This window comes from Rana temporaria, chromosome 3 (genome assembly GCF_905171775.1).
Source record: "Rana temporaria chromosome 3, aRanTem1.1, whole genome shotgun sequence".
NCBI lineage: Eukaryota > Metazoa > Chordata > Amphibia > Anura > Ranidae > Rana > Rana temporaria.
The window spans coordinates 429,267,113-429,284,992 of record NC_053491.1 but is presented as its reverse complement, the minus strand read 5'-3'; the positions used below and the strand labels follow the sequence as shown (position 1 = coordinate 429,284,992).

Here is a 17,880-nt window from a genome sequence, read left to right as displayed (position 1 = left end):
ATGAATACAGTCATTTAACATCTGCACCAAAGCCTTTCAAATTGTAGGGGTACATTATCATTTATGTTCCATACCCTACCTTTGTTACAAAATGTTGGCGCAATACAAGGAGTGTGTAGGACCTGCCACTCCAATGTGACCCATAGCCGAGTAGGAAAGAAACCCTTGTTTTCTGGTGCTTAGCTGCAAAAGTGAAACATAAGAGTACTGCGGACCAGAAGTGTTTTTGAATCCCAATGTGTTCCCAGGCATTTTGAAATCTTTTATGAAATGGTTGAAAAGCATGTGCTACACAGCAGGGGCCTCCAAACTTTTCAAAGGGCCAGTTTATTGTCCTTCAGACTTTAGGAGGGCCCGATTGTGGCCTGCAAGGGCAGAAAATGTCACGGCTCGGCATGAATAAGAATGAATATGGCCTCACGGTTAGTGGTCAGTAGGAGTAGTGTCCCTATTAGTAGGAGGAATAGTATCCCATCATTGGTATTGGTGAAATAAATAGTACCCCATTGTTTGGTGTCAGTGGGAGGAAAAGTGCCCCAAGGGCCGGATAAAGGCTAGCAAAGGGCCACATTTTGGAGACCCCGTGTGCTACAGGATCAGAAGCTTGACCATGACCCCACCATTACCCAGCATGTCAGGGGAAGATAAAGGACAGCAGAAATTATAAACGCTTACCTTTTTGTGCTACCGATTTGAGTTTGTTGGGGGAGGCAGCTGCTGTCCTGTAAAATAAACACACATTACACAATAAATAAATAAAATAACTGGAGAATTAGCCTACAAAATAATAATTTTTGTACAGCCTAATGGAAAGGAGTAGCTACACAATCGTCTGTAGGTAAATATCACCGTTGGAGTTTCTGCTACATAAATAAAACCCATCCAATAGTGAGATATTAATTTGAGGTGCGAGTTTAACTTTTTTTAATTGGAATTTTGAACATTGGTGCAAATATAGCAAATTATGACTACATCCTTAGTAACTTTTCTTTACCATATTTCCCAGCAGACTTACCTGACCATGCTGTTCTTTGCATTAGTTACTTCTTTTGCTCCAGAGGTCACTTTGGCACTTGCAGGTTTGGAGGGTGGCCCTTTATGTGCAATAAAAAAAGGTTAAAAGTCACAGAATAATACAATTATGTTGTACATATGGTGTGGTGTTTGATTTCTTGATGAAAAAAAAAAAAAAAAGTGAGTGTACATAGAAGGGGGTCTTTTGCTGACCTAGTGTAACCTCTGAAAGCCATCCCTGCATGACACCAAAAAAAATCAATTTCATGCAATAAAATGTCACAGATTATTAATGTGCTCATGTCATACACTGCACTTCACGTAGTGATAGAAGACTGAAGAATTTGGCAAGTAGGAAGGATTATAGGGTAAGAAAAATAATTAAAGGTAAAAATGTACTAAGGATGTTACAAGGTCAATAGGATATACATGAGCTGTGTTGCAATAATATGCTGCAATGGGAAGCTGGGTAACTCATATGATTTTACTGGAGTAATAAATACCCACAGGGGCTGGGGTAATGTAATACGACGCTACAGGGGTAATAGAACTCATATGAGCTGGGTTACTGTAATTTGATGTTACTAGGGTAGTAAGACCCTGGAAAGTTGTGTTACTGGAATATCGCATTACAGGAGTATTAGGACAATTGGAAGCTGGGTTACCGTAATTTGACACTAGAAAGCTGGGTAACTGATATATAAATTTACAGGGGCAATAAAACACTCAAGAATCGAGTTACTGTGTTATGATGTTACAAAGTAATAAGACATTCGGGAGTTGGGTTACCGAAATACAATGTTACAGGATAACTAGGACACTTGGAAGCTTGGATACTGTAATATGATGTTACAAGAGTAATAAAGCATTACTGTGATATGATGTTACAATAGTAATAGGACACTTGGGAGTTGGGGTGTTGTAATTTGATCTTAAGGCTCATAGAAGCTGTGTTTCTGTTATAGGATATCAAAGGGGTATGACACCTTTGGAGACGGATTACTGTACAGTAATGAGACACTCAGGAGCTGTTTTACTGTTGTATGATATCACACTGGTAGGTCACTTTGAAGCTGAATTAATATAAGTATTAAGACATTCAACATCTGGGTTTCGATCATGTGATATTAAACAGACGTTATGCTATGTGATGGCTTTATGCAGGGTAATAGGAAAATTAGGCACTAGGACAGTTGGGAGCTGAGTTGTTATATGATATCACAGGAGTATATCCTTTTGTAACTGAATAATATACTATACTATACTATAGTGTTATAGGGCATATAGGAGCTGTGTTATGACATCACATATATCCCTCCTTCCCCAGGCCTGACCACCAACGTTCTCCAGGACCTGACCACTGGCTGTCCCATCCCATGTCCTCCTCCTTCTCCATCCCATGTTCTCCTCCTCCAGTCCCATCTCCAACATCCCATTTTCTCTGCTTCGTCTCCCCAATCCCATGTCCTTTTTCTCCTGCATCCCATGTTGTCTTTCCGCTTCAGTCTCATTGACTGCATCCCGTGTCCTCTTCCTCCTCCAGTCCCATCTCATATTCTCCTCCAGTCTCATCTTCTCCATTCCACATCCTCCTCTTACGTCTCCTCTAGTGCCATCTTCTCCATCCCACCTCCTCCTCCTCCAGTCCCCCCTCCTCCTTCTTCCTATGTTGTCCTCCTCTAGTCCCATCTGTTTTTATCCCATATCCTCCTCCTCCTCCTCCAGTCCCATCTATTTTATCCCATGTCCTCCTCCTTCTGCAGTCCCATCTCCTCCATCCTATGTCATTCTCCCCTATGCCATGTCCTCTTTCTCCTGCATCCCATGTTGTCTTCCTCCTCCAGTTCCATCGACTGCATCCCATGTCCTTTTCCTCCTCCAGTTCCATTTCCTCCATCCTATGTCATCCTCCTCCAGCCCCATCTATTTTATCCCATGTCCTCCTCCTCCAGTCCCATCTCCTCCCCCCACAGGAGGAGGCAGGGGGAGAAAAGGGTAGGGGTGTCACAGAAGGGGGGCAGTGTTACTCTGATACACACACCTTGGGAGGCACCAGTCCTTACACCTTTCCCCTGTCCTGCAGCTGCTCCTCCAGATGGTGTCAGTGGAGAAAATCTGGTGCAAGAAGGGGTAGCTGGGCCTGTGTCCCATCTCCATCAGGATCTCTGGTGGCAGCTGCAACAAAGAGCAGTGGGCTCCTCCACCCTGAACTCCTCCTGTTCCTCCACAAGGCCTTCGCTGGCACTCCATGGCATGACCCACCCAATACAGCCAGGCGTACACCCCTGTTCCTGACTGGAGCCTGCATGACAGTGGGCCCCGACCGCTCCCACCACTCCACCCACCTCTGCATCCTAGCAGGTCCTCTCTGACAGCAGCTGTCCCATGTTAATGACAGCCCTATGGGCTGTCCTACCCCCTGATGGCAGCCCTGCAGCAGTATATTGATTTGGAGATGAATTACTATGGGGTAGCTTTTCTCAACCTTTTTATCCCAGAGAACCTCCTATAATAACTTTCAGGTTTTAGAGAAGCCCTGCTAAAATGAATTCATGGGAGTCGGTGGGAATATTTCCCCCTACATTGGTGGTCAGTGAAGAATGTTCCTCTTGTATTGACAGTAAGAAAACCACCCTTACAGACCGCTCAAAGTATTTGTGCAATACTGCTGGCTCTGCCAAGTGTCATTGGTCCTAGAATTATCCAGCTGCCATCAGATGGGAGGTAAATCAGCCACAGCACTAGCAACCTCTGGAGCAACCCTAGAGTTCCATGGAACCCTGGTTGAGAATGACTGCATTAGACATTTGGGAGCTGTGTTAGTGGTAAACATCACAGCGTAATATAACTTTGGAGCTGAATTTCTATAGGGTAATAAGACACTTGGGAGCTGTGTTACTGTTACATTATATTGCAGTGGTATGTTGATTTTGGAACTGAATTACTATAGGGTACTAAGACTCCTGAGGGCTGGGTTACAGTTTTATGATATCTCAGCAGTATGTCGCTTTGGAACGGAATTACTATAGGGTAATAAGACTCCTAACGGGCTGGGTTACAGTTTTATGATATCACAGCAGTATGTCGCTTTGGAACTGAATTACTATAGGGTAATAAGACTCCTAACGGGCTGGGTTACAGTTTTATGATATCTCAGCAGTATGTCGCTTTGGCACTGAATTACTATAGGGTAATAAGACTCCTAACGGGCTGGGTTACAGTTTTATGATATCACAGCAGTATGTCGCTTTGGAACTACTATAACTTAATAAGATGCTTGCGCTGTGTTACTGTTATATGATATCGCAGTAGTATGTGTTATGTTGCTTTGGAGCTGTATTTTCTGTGGGGTAAGACAACAGTTAAGAGCCAGTAAAATTATTTTTTAATAAGACACTCGGGAGCCAGGTCTTTGTAATACACATGAATAAACCATATCATTATGACCACGCACAGTTATAGTGAATAACACAGATTATCTTATTACAATGGCATCTAAAAATGGGTGGGATATATTTGGCACCAAGTGAACATGTTGTCCCTGAAGTTGATGTGTTGAAAGCAGAAATAATAGGCAAGCATAAGGATTTGAATGACTTTGACAAGCGCCAAATTGAAATGGCTAGATAACCCGGTCAGAGCAACTCTAAAACTGCAGCTCTTGTGGGATGTTCCCAGTTCACAGTGGTCAGGAACTACCAAAAGTTGTCCAAGGAAGGAAAACCAGTGAACTGGCAACAGGGTCATGGGTGATGTTGGAAGGCAACATGAGTTAATATGATTTCTGATATTCTCACTCCCTGGAGGACAGGCAGATGGCCCCCAAGTTGGAATGTAACCAATTACGCCTCTTACATTGCAAGACAAAACCGTCTCCAATCTGACTAACTGAAAGAGGATGGGAATCATAGGTGGCCAAGGTTCACTGGTGCACATGGGGAGCGAAAGCTGGTCCGTGTAGTCTGATCTAAGGCTGCATTCACACCTGAGCGTAGCTTATTTGGTCGTTTTTTTTCCAGCATTTTGTCGCGCGTATTCATGCGTATTTGCGCGTTTTTGTACTTCGCCGTTTTTTATTTTAGCCAATAGGAAAAATTATCATCTTTTCATCACTTGTTGCTATGTTGGTAGATTTTTTTTATCTTCTGCCTGGGTGAAATGTTCTATTGATTAAAGCGACAAAACGCCCGTAGCAAACGCTCGTTGTCGCGCTAGTCGCTTGAATCGATCGTTTCCATTACTTTCTATGTGAAATACAAACGCTCAAAAACGCCCCAAACCGCCCGATTCGCGCGTCAAAAAAGGGTCTGGAACTTGTTTGAGCTTCATGCGTTCGGCTTCAGGCGTTTTGGAGTGGAGATGTGAACCATCTCCATTGAGAATAATGTATTTTTTCCCCTCTAGCGTTTTGGAGCGTCGCGCTTTAGGCGACAAAATGCTCAGGTGTGAATGGGCACTAATAGACAAGCTACTGTAGCTCAAATTGCTGAAAAAGATAATGCTGGTTCTGATAGAAAGGTGTCAGAACAATGTGCATGGGGTTGCAGACCAGTCAGGGCCAAAAGCACCTACAATGGGCACATAAGCATTAGAACTGGACCACGGAGCAATGAAAGAAGATGGCCTGGTCTGATGAATTCAAAAGTGGTTTGAGAAACACGATGAGTTCAAGGTGTTGACTTGGCCTCCACAGTCTCCAGATTGAGCATCTGTGGGTTTTGCTAGAAAAACAAGTTCGACCCATGGAGGCCCCACCTCAAAATTTACAGGACTTAAAGGATCTGTTACTGAAGGCTTGGTGCCATATACCACAGCATACCTTCAGAGGTCTAGTGGTGTCCATACCTCAATGGGTTAGGGTGGATGGTCATAATGTTATGGCTGATTGGTGTATATGACATTACACTAACAAGACATTCAGTAATTAATTTGTCTGAGGGTGATGAAACTTCAAGGGCACACTATAATGTATCGTCAGTAAGCTCTAATAAACTGATTTGCGGATACTGGCCATCAAATCTTGTCCTTGCATTATGATATTACACAATTGTCAAAATGTTTCAATGAGAATTCAAACTCTTCTGTGTGCGGCTTACTTAAAGTTTATCTAAGTGTATCCTAAGCCAAAATACATTTTATTTTTGGTTAGAGTGATGAGGGGTTATGACCTGTTATGTTCATATTAATCTCTATTCCTGGGGAAATTCACAATCTCTTATTTGTCCTGGTGACCATCATCAGGACAGAAAGTGGTAGAAAATGGAAAGATTTGAATTGTCATTGGAACAGGTAAATCTTTAATTTGGGACACTTGATAAGATGACAAATATCAGAGAGAAAATGTCCCTTACTTTGGAGAGAGATCCTCTCACTTCCTGTTGCGTCTTGGAACAGGAAGTGAAAAGGAAAAAGCTCCTCAATGGGACACAGACAAGTCTGTGGGAATTCTAAAAATGCTTGAAGCAGGTCAAAAGGAGGTCAACTGCAGTTTAATTTTACCGGTCAATGAATTTTGAATGATCTCAGAAACTTCTTAAACTGATGCCTTTGGCACAAGCCAAGAGCCTGTCAATACATCTACAGGATAAAGAAACAGAAATAAACAGTCCTCTATGGCAGGGTTTCTCAACTCCAGTCCTCAAGGCGCCCCAACAGGTCATGTTTTCAGGATTTCCATTATTTTGCACAGGTGATTTGATCAGTTTCACTGCCTTAGTAATTTCCACAGCTGTTTAATCTGAGGGAAATCCTGAAAACATGACCTGTTGGGGTGCCTTGAGGACTGGAGTTGAGAAACACTGCTCTATGGAATGGGTAATGGAGGGGTACTTACCTGCATTTCTAGAGGTTGCTGGTCGGGGACTATCTGTAGCTGTTTTAGGAGACTGAGCTGGACTTGCAGTTTTCATGTTTCTGGTTGCAATGGGTCTAGAATTCACAGGTTTATTTGTAGGCGCCCCCTTGACTTGTCCATTGGTGGAGGAGTCCATTTTGACTGAACCTATGGTGATGAAGGACACAGCATTAGCAAATGATGCAGATAACCCAGATTCTGCAGCTTCCTCCCAGGTTTACCCCGATCTTACTCCTTTCCTCCTTAAGCTGGATATACACTTATATAGCCAGATTCAGAGAGAGTTACGCCGGCGTATCAGTAGATATGCCGTCGTAACTCTGAATCTACGCCGTCGTAAATTTATGTGTATTCTCAAATTGAGATACACTTAAATCTAGCTAAGATACGACAGCCTGCACCGTCGTATCTTAGCTGTCTATTTCCGCCGGCCGCTAGGGGCGTGAACGCTGATTTACACCTAGAATGCGTAAATCAGCGAGATACGCCTATTCACGAACGTACGCTTGGCCGTCGCAGTAAAGATACGCCGTTTACGTAAGGCGTTTTCAGGCCTAAAGTTATTCCACCAAAAAGATGGCGCAGCCAATGTTAAGTATGGACGTCGGAACCGCGTCGAATTTCAAAATGTTTACGTCGTTTGCGTAAATCGTCCGTGAATGGGGCTGGGCGTAATTTACGTTCACGTCGAAACCAATAAGTCTTTGGGGCGTACTTTGGAGCATGCGCACTGGGATATGTCCACGGACGGCGCATGCGCTGTTCGTTAAAAACGTCAATCACATCGGGTCACGATTCATTAACATAAAACACTCCCCACTGTTTCTCATTTGAATTAGGCGCGCTTAGGCCGGCACATTTACGCTACGCCGCCGTAACTTAAGACGCAAGTGCTTTGTGAATACAGCACTTGCCTCTCTAACTTACGGCGGCGTAGCGTATATGAGATACGCTACGCCTGCCTAACGTTAGGCACGGATACCTGAATCCAGCTAATAATTGGGTGCAGGAGCTGTTTGTCCAACAATTTTCCACCCCTAAAAGGGGTGCTTAAATTTTGTCTGATTCATAATGAAAATATTACGCCATGTATGGTGGCCTCAACAGCTCTGTCCATTTATGGTGGCTCTCTCATTAGTCTCAGGCTTCTGATAGAATCATATGGAAATGCCCAAAAAGCCTATATGCTTTTGTCAAATCATCCTATTCCTCACCTGCAATGCTCAGTACAGTATAACTATGATCAAAGGAAAAAGTGACCTTATATGATTGTTTGTCAATATTAATAACACAATTATTGTTTCTCTGTTTCCCCTTTAACATACAGTATGGTGTTCCAATATCCCTTAACTCGGGTAGTAATGCCTGTACCACCTGCTGTAGTTGGGTCAGTAGTGCAGATGGACTTTCTCTGTATAGCAGTCCAGCCTGGTTGTCAGTTTTGCCACATACACTACAATTATTGTTTCATGGCTCAAAACCAGCATAATCTACCATATAAACATATACTATATTACCAAAAGTATTGGGATGCCTGATTTTACACCCACATAAACTTTAATGGCATCCCAGTCTTAGTCCATAGGGTTCAATATTGAGTTGGCCCACCCTTTGCAGCTATAAAAGCTTCAACTCCTCTGGGAAGGATGTCCACAAGGTTTAGGAGTGTGTCTATGGGAATGTTTGACCATTCTTCCAGAACAGTTGAAGCGGTTTTAGCTGCAAAGGGTGGGCCAACTCAATATTGAACACTACAGACTAAGGCTGGCCATACACTATACAACTTTCTTTTTCAACTTTCCTTTAGATTTACCAAAGCCATATAATATGAGGTCAAACCTAAACCCTTTCAATTTGTATGCAATCAGGCAGGCCCTTGCTCTACGTAGTTGAAGGTCAATCTAAAATGAATTGAATAAGACAATTGCATATGTATGGCCAGCCTAAAACTGGGATGCTATTAAAGTTCACGAGCGTGTAAAGGCAGGTGTCCCAATACTTTTGTAATATAGTGTATATATCCATTCAGGCGCCATGACTCGCCTATCATATAGTAGCAAGGAGGATGTCAGGCCTTGGACACTTTCTAAATACAAAGCCAATACATAATTCCAAAAACAAAGGCAGATGGGACTTTAGAGGTACCCAACTGTATACTTATTAATCCAAATAATATAAACAGAATATTGCTTAAAAACAGTTATTCATCACCCGTTAATTGGTAATGTTGAGAATCAGCTATTTAAAATAGATACTATAATTTGCTAAAAAAAATAAAAAAAAATAATGTTGTTTTACAGATCACATCTGCATATATTGAAGTACACAACGTTTGAAAACATGACACTTAGGTGTGAATGTAGAAGACTCCTTTTTCCATGCAGTGTTTTAAAGAAATTCATTTAGGTGGTGCCAGGACTCGGTAAAGGATACATCAACCCTAACAATGATCTCCTGTTTGGTGCTATTTGGACTGATAAATTTACACTGAAAGAGTTTGATAGGTTTGCGTACCTGGGAACTTCTGAATTGGGGGCAAGGCTATTAGCAAAGCAACAAATGATGGGTGTGGCAAAATTGCACTAACAGTGGGAGAGTCTTAAAACTTGAGAGCCTACGCACTGAGTGCCGGAGTCAGAATTATGTAACATACACTGTATAGTACAGGGTCTGGGGTGGGTAACGTACATAGTGCAAGGGTCTGGGGTAGGTAACGTACATAGTGCAGGGCTCTGGGGTGGGTAACGTACATAGTGCAAGGCTCTGGGGTATGTAATGTACATAGTACAGGGGTCTGGGTGGATAACGTACATTGTTCAAGGGTCTGGGTTGGGTAACGTACATAGTGCGGGGGGTCTGGTGTGGGTAACGTACATAGTGCCGGGGTCTGGGTTGGGTAAGGTACGTAGTTCAAGGGTCTGGGTGGGTAACATACATAGTGCAAGGCTCTGGGATGGGTAACGTACATAGTGCAAGGCTCTGGGGTAGGTAATGTACATAGTACAGGGGTCTGGGTGGATAACGTACATTGTTCAAGGGTCTGGGGTGGGTAACGTACATAGTGCGGGGGGTCTGGGGTGGGTAACATACATAGTGCCGGGGTCTGGGGTGGGTAACGTACATAGTGCGGGGGGTCTGGGGTGGGTAACATACAAAGTGCCGGGGTCTGGGGTGGGTAAGGTACGTAGTTCAAGGGTCTGGGTGGATAACGTACATAGTGCGGGGGTCTGGGGTGGGTAATGTACATAGTGCGGGGGTCTATATTTGTAAATTAATAAAGCTATTTTCTAATTGGATATTCTGTAATTGATCCTCAATTTTGCTCTCCTTTGGGACATTTCTTTGTTCCATCCCCATCAATTTTTCATGTTGATATATTTGAACTTAGGAGGTATCCCGTCTAGTTGACGAATCTGCACTGGTTAATAATTCATGTTGCTATTTGCAACTTATGAAAAGTGGATTCCATGACTGCTTTTATTTATCTAAAAACATACATAGTACAAGGGTCTGGGGTGGGTAAGGTACATAGTACAAGGGTCTAAGGTGGGAAAGGTACATAGTACAAGGGTCTAAGGTGGGTAAGGTTCATAGTGCGGGGGTCTGTGGTGGGTAATGTACATAGTGCAGGGCTCTGTGGTTGGTAACGTACATAGTGCAGGGGTCTGGATTGGGTAACATAGATAGTGCAGGGGTCTGGATTGGGTAACGTACATAGTGCAGGGGTCTGGATTGGGTAACGTACATAGTGCAGGGGTCTGGGTTTGGGTAACAAACATAGTTCAGGGGTCTAGGTTGAGTAACGAACATAGTGTGGGGTCTGGCTTGGGTAACGTACATAGTGCAGGGGTCTTGCTTGGGTAACGTACATAGTGCAGGGGTCTAGGGTGGGTAACGTACATAGTGCAGGGGTCTAGGTTGAGTAACGAACATAGTGCAGGGTCTGGTTTGGGTAACGTACATAGTGCAGGGGTCTAGGGTGGGTAACGTACATAGTGCAGGGGTCTAGGTTGAGTAACGAACATAGTGCAGGGTCTGGTTTGGGTAACGTACATAGTGCAGGGGTCTTGCTTGGGTAACGTACAAACTGTAGGGGTCTAGGGTGGGTACTATACATAGTGCAGGGGTCTGGGATTTAGGATGCCCTGCGTTTAGGATGCCATTGAGAAACAATGGTATTGCAAACGCATCCCGCGTTTTGCCACGATTCCAAATCACAGTCCGATACTCTCGCTTACACCTGGGCGAGCAATACCGCTTGCCCAGGTGTTATTGGAGCCTTAGAAGTTCTGGAATAAAGGTCCAATTTAAGTTCTGCAAGATTACAAACATTGACTGCAATATCATCTGTTAATGGCAAGTATTATAAATTTACTTAGAGAAACTCTTTGCATAATGTTTCATCATAAATAGGAAGACACTCATCTAAATCTGAACATGTAGTCCTAAACAAATCCTCTAATACACAGAATCTATGAATATATGTTTTTATTTGATAACTTCATTTTTTTCCCTATTAATTTAGGTAAATAATTGTGATTCTCAGTGGCTTCTGTCCATTGTCTTTAGTTTGGCTGCCTGTTTGATTAGAGCTAGACATGCCAGCTGTATGTGATGTCCAGTATATGGGCCCCTCTCTTCCATAGACAGCTCCTTTGTGGTGGCCCAGCCAAGCCCTCCTCCCCATTTCCTGGAGCTTTACAGCCAAAGCCGAGACAAGCGTGAATCCAGAAAACGGTGATCTCATTTGTCTGAATAGCCCAGGTTTCTGTATTTTGGGCTCTGTGGTCCTTGAGGTATTAATTATGCAAAGAACGCCAGCTGCTGCCTACACCTCCTACCCACCACCCACACCGTGATCCCTTCACAAATGTGCCGTGCTTTGCATCCACTCCTACATGCTTATCACCACGGAGGTACAAGGACACAAGACAAAAACGAGAGATGGTAAAAAGCGAAAGCTTTATATACAGTAAGTGAGAATAGAACATTGGGTGTGGGCATGCACCTGATGCTCCTGTATAAAAAGCACTGTGTTGGCGAATGTTTTAACAATGAACCCGGTAGAAGGCCAACTAGGGAGCTAATGAAAGAATAGATAGCTGTAGTGTTGAGGTGAAGACTGAGTCATCTAGAAACATCAAAAATTAAATTGTTTGTCGAGCATCTTTTCATATTAAAGGGTTGGTTCACCTTTTGCCAATGCAAGTAAGGAGCGCCTGTAGATAAAAACAAAACTGTGCAGCTTTGTTCAAGGTTGGGTAATGCCCTTGATATGGGTGTAAGACATTTATGTACCTCTTTAACATAGGCGTGTGCCCAGGCACACCCTAATCACCTTTTTACAGCACAGATTCCCCCTATTTCCCTGGCTCCCTCCTTCCCCCTGCAGTGCTACCAGCTTCCCTTCTCTCCCGCCAGCTGTTGCTGCAAGGATTTGTAGCGCCTGTGTACTTTATGGTACCGGTGCTAGTTAAATTTTAGGGTAATTTTTAAATGGGTCTTGCCAAACTTGCATAAAAACGCAGGGCGACTAATCGCTGTGAATGCACCTATTTTAGTGTACCAACGTCCCGATAAAGTGACAATGGAAATTAATATGGACTAATAAATTGGACTTTTGGCGGGAGTGTACAACGCTTTTTACCTAACCAGCCTCCTGGGCATGTGGTAGGTGCTTGTTGTGTGTAGAAGTCAAAAGGTTTGGCTGTGACACAAACTGTTGGTAAACAGTGAAGATGGATAGGCGTAAGGACCCCGACCGAAATCCCTCTGACAAACCCTAGGCTTAAATAGGCTCCAAATAGCAGGTTGCCAAATGGCCAAGCATTGGAGAGTAGGTAACCACCTCAGCACCGACAGAAAGAAAGGTATAACGATATCTGATCCGTCGCAACAGAGTTAGTCAGGGGGGAAAGACCAGAGAGTGGAAGGGGTCATGCACAGGCGCCGCAATCCTGTGTGCAAGGGTAAGATCAGAGTGCAGTTAGACTCTGATCCAGATTGTTGAGTGCAAAACAGCGTCTCTGTCTCAGCTTGGCTGTGCTGCGGGCTTATTCTGTTGTACTGGGGTGTTCTTCCAGCCCCGGTGCTGCAGGTGGCAGCAGTGAAGTCAAGGTTTGGGTGCTCTTTCCCAGCAGCCAATCAGGAGGGTTTGACCTCGCTGTGCATGATGGGGAGGGGTATTTATGAGGCAGACGCCATTGGTTCTGGGTCTTCTTCGTCCAGTGTGGCACCCACCTTTAGGGTGGCCACATCACGGCGCCCCGGCATTATGGCCTACCTGACCGGGGCGTGCATGCCACGTGGTGTTCCTGGTTCCGGGGCCATGTTGGCCCGGATCATCTGAACAGCGACAGGGACCCAGTGAGTGACTGGGTTCCCACCATTGAGGATCCCAAACTGTACTGCTGTTCGTTGGGTAGTCAGTCTGAGGAGAGCCATTGAGAGGCTGGACAAACCACCGGGGATCGAGGTAGCCGGACACTGGGGGATACTGCTTCTGATGTATAAAAAAAGAGACCAGTGATATGTCTATAATGTTAAAGACCATATAACTCCTATGAAAAAAGCAGAATCAAAGTTTCATAGGAGTTATATGGTCTTTAACATTAGACATATCACTGGTCTCTTTATTTTCAGATAAATCACAGATTTATTTATTTGGGGGGGGGGGGGGGGGTTTCTGGCATTCAGTTTTTGAGAATCGTGATCTTTAGTCTAAGCAAAAGAATCGTGATTCTCATTTTGACCAAAATCGTGCAGCTCTAATATACAGTACAAGTTGTATTGGACTACCACATTCACAATTAAATGGACTTTTATTGTTCATGGGTCATTGATAGCTTTTTACTGATTATTTGATGATTGCTGAAAACGCATGAAACATCAGTTCTTATTACTCCCAGATAAACTATTGGTGATAGCGCAGCATTCATTTATTATTTATACATGTAGTTGTACACTGCCCAGATCAGCGTGTTTCTGCAGCGGGTACAGCCAAGGAATTTACATTTATCTGCAGTTGTCCTGTGCAGATCAATGACAGGCTGGCACTGTCCACAGTGGTTCCCAAATAATCAAGGAGCAACTATACAGTATCTCACAAAAGTGAGTACACCCCTCACATTTTTGTAAATATTTTAATTTTATCTTTTCCTGTGACAACACTGAAGAAATGACACTTTGCTACAATGTAAAGTAGTGAGTGTGCAGCTTGTATAACAGTGTACATTTGTTGTCCCTTCAAAATAACTCAACACACAGCCATTAATGTCTAAACCGCTGGCAGCAAAAGTGAGTACACCCCTAAGTGAAAATGTCCAAATTGGGTACAATTAGCCATTTCCCCTCACTGGTGTCATGTGACTGGTTAGTGTTAAAAGGTTTCAGGTGTGAATGTGGAGCAGGTGTGTTAAATTTGATGTCATCGCTCTCACTCTCTCATACTGGTCACTGGAAGTACAATATGGCACCTCATGGCAAAGAACTCTCTGAGGATCATAAAACCTTGGCACCCCAGATGTTTTGGAACTACATTTCCCATGATGCTCATGGACTCTGCAGTGCAGTGGAGCATCATGGGAAATGTAGTTCCAAAACATCTGGGGTGCCAAGGTTCTCCATCACTGGTCTAGGCTATAATAAGATTACAGAGGCTCTGAAACTGGGCTGCAGCATGGTGGCCAAGACCAACCTGCGGTTTAACCGGACAGGTTCCACTCAGGACAGGCCTCGCCATGGTCGACCAAAGAAATGAGTGCACATGCTCAGCGTAATATCCAGAGGTTGTCTTTGGGAAAGAGACATACGAGTGCTGCCAGCATTGCTGCAGAGGTTAAAGGGGTGGGGGAGGGGTCAGCCTGTCACTGCTCAGACCATACGCCGCACACTGCATCAAATTGGTCTGCATGGCTGTCGTCCCAGAAGGAAGCCTCTTCTAAAGATGATGCACAAGAAAGCCTGCAAACAGTTTGCTGAAGACAAGCAGACTAAGGACATGGATTACTGGAACCATGTCCTGTGGTCTGATGAGACCAAGATAAACTTATTTGGTTCAGATGGTGTCAGGCGTGTGTGGCGGTAACCAGGTGAGGAGTACAAAGACAAGTGTGTCTTGCCTACAGTCAAGCATGGTGGTGGGAGTGTCATGGTCTGGGGCTGCATGAGTGCTGCCGGCACTAGGGAGCTACAGTTCATTGAGAGAACCAAGAATGCCAACATGTACTGTGACATACTGAAGCAGAGCATGATCCCCTCCGTTCAGAGACTGGGCTGCAGGGCAGTATTCCAACATGATAATGATTCCAGACACATCTCCAAGATGACCACTGCCTTGCTAAAGAAGCCGAGGGTAAAGGTGGTAGACTGGCCAAGCATGGCTCCAGACCTAAACCCTATTGAGCATCTGTGGGGCATCCTCAAATGGAAGGTGGAGGAGCGAAAGGTCTCTAACATCCACCAGCTCTGTGATGTCATCATGGAAGAGTGGAAGAGGACACCAGTGGCAACCTGTGAAGCTCTGGTGAACTCCATGCCCAAGAGGGTTAAGGCAGCGCTGGGAAATAATGGTGGCCACACAAAATATTGACACTTTGGGCCCAATTTGGATATTTTCACTTAGGGGTGTACTCACTTTTGTTGCCAGCGGTTTAGACATTAACCACTAGTCAGGGGCGGACTGACCATTCGGTGAGTCGGGCAGTTCCCGAGGGCCCGTGGGGAGGGGGGCCCGGCCGGCTTAGTCTGTCCCTGAAGGTGCCCGCAGCAGCGCTGATTATTGTGCACAATAAAAAAAAAAACTGTACCCCCGAGGAAGCAGTGCCATGGAACCATTGGCTGTGGCTGTGTGAGCAGCTCAGAGGTGTTTGCTGGCTGGGATGGATGCCTCATCAGAGCCCTGAGCCGTGCGGGGATATTCAGAGACAGGCGCTCCAGCCACCTCTCCCCTCTGCTCTCTCCTGGGGAATCCAGCTGAGGGGGCGGGGCCATAAGTCTGCCGTGGGTTACAGTCTGTGAAGGAGCCTCGAGGCAGAGAGCACTGCACATAGAGGAGAGCTGACTGAGTCAGCTTGGAATTTCCAAACGGCATCCATCCATCCACACTGATCTGCCTTGTCCAGCAGGAGGTCAGTGTGATAATGAAATCACTGTAGTTACTGTGTCTGTGTGTTGTTCTAAGCCGTGCTGAGTGTTACTTCCTGGTTCCTTCCTTCTTGCCCTGTGCTGTGTGCCTATATACCAGATCAGGTGCTATTCACTAATGCACACTGATATCTGGTACACTGAATGCCACTCAATGCACTCAGTGTATAGATATCAGTGTTATATATAGGGAATAGCACTTAGCCCTGGTTTATATTGGAGCAATTTGCCATGCGATTTGACATGTCAAATCGCATGGTAATGGCACTACCTGAATCAGTGCGGTGCCCCATTTGTGGCCCTGCACCGATTCCCAAAAGTAGTTTCTTTACAACTTTTGCTGACTTCTTGGTGCAATTTCCATCGACATCTGTGCAGCAACCCGCTCAGATGTCTCTGAAATCGCCCGCCAAACTCGCACTGACATGCGGGTATGAAATCGTGCAAGTTTAGCTGAACTTGCATGATTTAATTCCTGCTGTCAGTGTAAACCTGGGCGTAAGTGAGTGTTATTCCCTATATATACACATTACATAAAATCATTGAAATGTATACACTAAGTGCTTTTCCCTAAGTCCCCTTTCACACTGGGATATTTTTCATGCGCTTTTCGGCTAAAAATCGCACCTGTAAAGCACCTGAAAAATGTCTCCCCTGCAGTGTAAATGTGAAAGCCAGATACTTTCACACTGAGGCGATGCGCTGGCAGGACGTTAAAAAATGTCCTGCAAGCAGCATCTCTGCCCATTGAAATGCAGCGGCACTTTGCGGGTTGTTTTATCCCTTTTTCAGACACTAGTGGGGGTTAAAAGCGCCCCACTAGCGGCCGAATACCTCCACAAAAATTACGGTAAAGCGCCGCTAAAAATAGCGGCGCTTTACCGCTGCCGCCACCCCAGTGTGAAAGCAGCCTAATACTGTCATCTGTACACTAAGAATGCACCTTACATTGGTGATCAGTGGGAAGAATGTTCCTTACATTGGTGATCAGTGAGAAGAATGTCCCTTACATTGGTGATCAGTGAGAAGAATGTCCCTTACATTGGTGATCAGTGGGAAGAATGTTCCTTACATTGGTGGTCAGTGGGAAGAATGTCCCTTACATTGGTGGTCAGTGAGAAGAATGTCCCTTACATTGGTGATCAGTGGGAAGAATGTTCCTTACATTGGTGATCAGTGAGAAGAATGTCCCTTACATTGGTGATCAGTGAGAAGAATGTCCCTTACATTGGTGATCAGTGGGAAGAATGTTCCTTACATTGGTGGTCAGTGGGAAGAATGTCCCTTACATTGGTGGTCAGTGAGAAGAATGTCCCTTACATTGGTGATCAGTGGGAAGAATGTTCCTTACATTGGTGGTCAGTGAGAAGAATGCACCTTACATTGGTGATCAGTGAGAAGAATGTCCCTTACATTGGTGATCAGTGGGAAGAATGTCCCTTACATTGGTGATCAGTGAGAAGAATGTCCCTTACATTGGTGATCAGTGAGAAGAATGTCCCTTACATTGGTGATCAGTGGGAAGAATGTTCCTTACATTGGTGATCAGTGGGAAGAATGTCCCTTACATTGGTGATCAGTGGGAAGAATGTCCCTTACATTGGTGATCAGTGGGAAGAATGTCCCTTACATTGGTGGTCAGTGGGAAGAATGTTCCTTACATTGGTGATCAGTGGGAAGAATGTTCCTTACATTGGTGATCAGTGGGAAGAATGTCCCTTACATTGGTGATCAGTGGGAAGAATGTCCCTTACATTGGTGATCAGTGGGAAGAATGTCCCTTACATTGGTGGTCAGTGGGAAGAATGTTCCTTACATTGGTGATCAGTGGGAAGAATGTTCCTTACATTGGTGATCAGTGAGAAGAA

At 44.6% G+C, this 17,880-nt stretch overlaps 1 protein-coding gene across 1 annotated transcript in view; it reads right to left on the bottom strand.

Annotated features, from left to right (window-relative positions):
- Positions 1 to 17,880, bottom strand: part of PRR36 (proline rich 36) — a 41,858-nt gene that overhangs the window by 13,218 nt on the left and 10,760 nt on the right. The window contains exons 2-4 of the mRNA XM_040346314.1: positions 6,848 to 7,015; positions 1,016 to 1,094; positions 676 to 722 (exon numbers count right to left, since the gene is read on the bottom strand). Of these exons, the coding sequence (XP_040202248.1) occupies positions 676 to 722; positions 1,016 to 1,094; positions 6,848 to 7,004 (283 nt within the window). The 5' untranslated portion in view covers positions 7,005 to 7,015. The remainder of the gene's footprint in view (positions 1 to 675; positions 723 to 1,015; positions 1,095 to 6,847; positions 7,016 to 17,880) is intronic.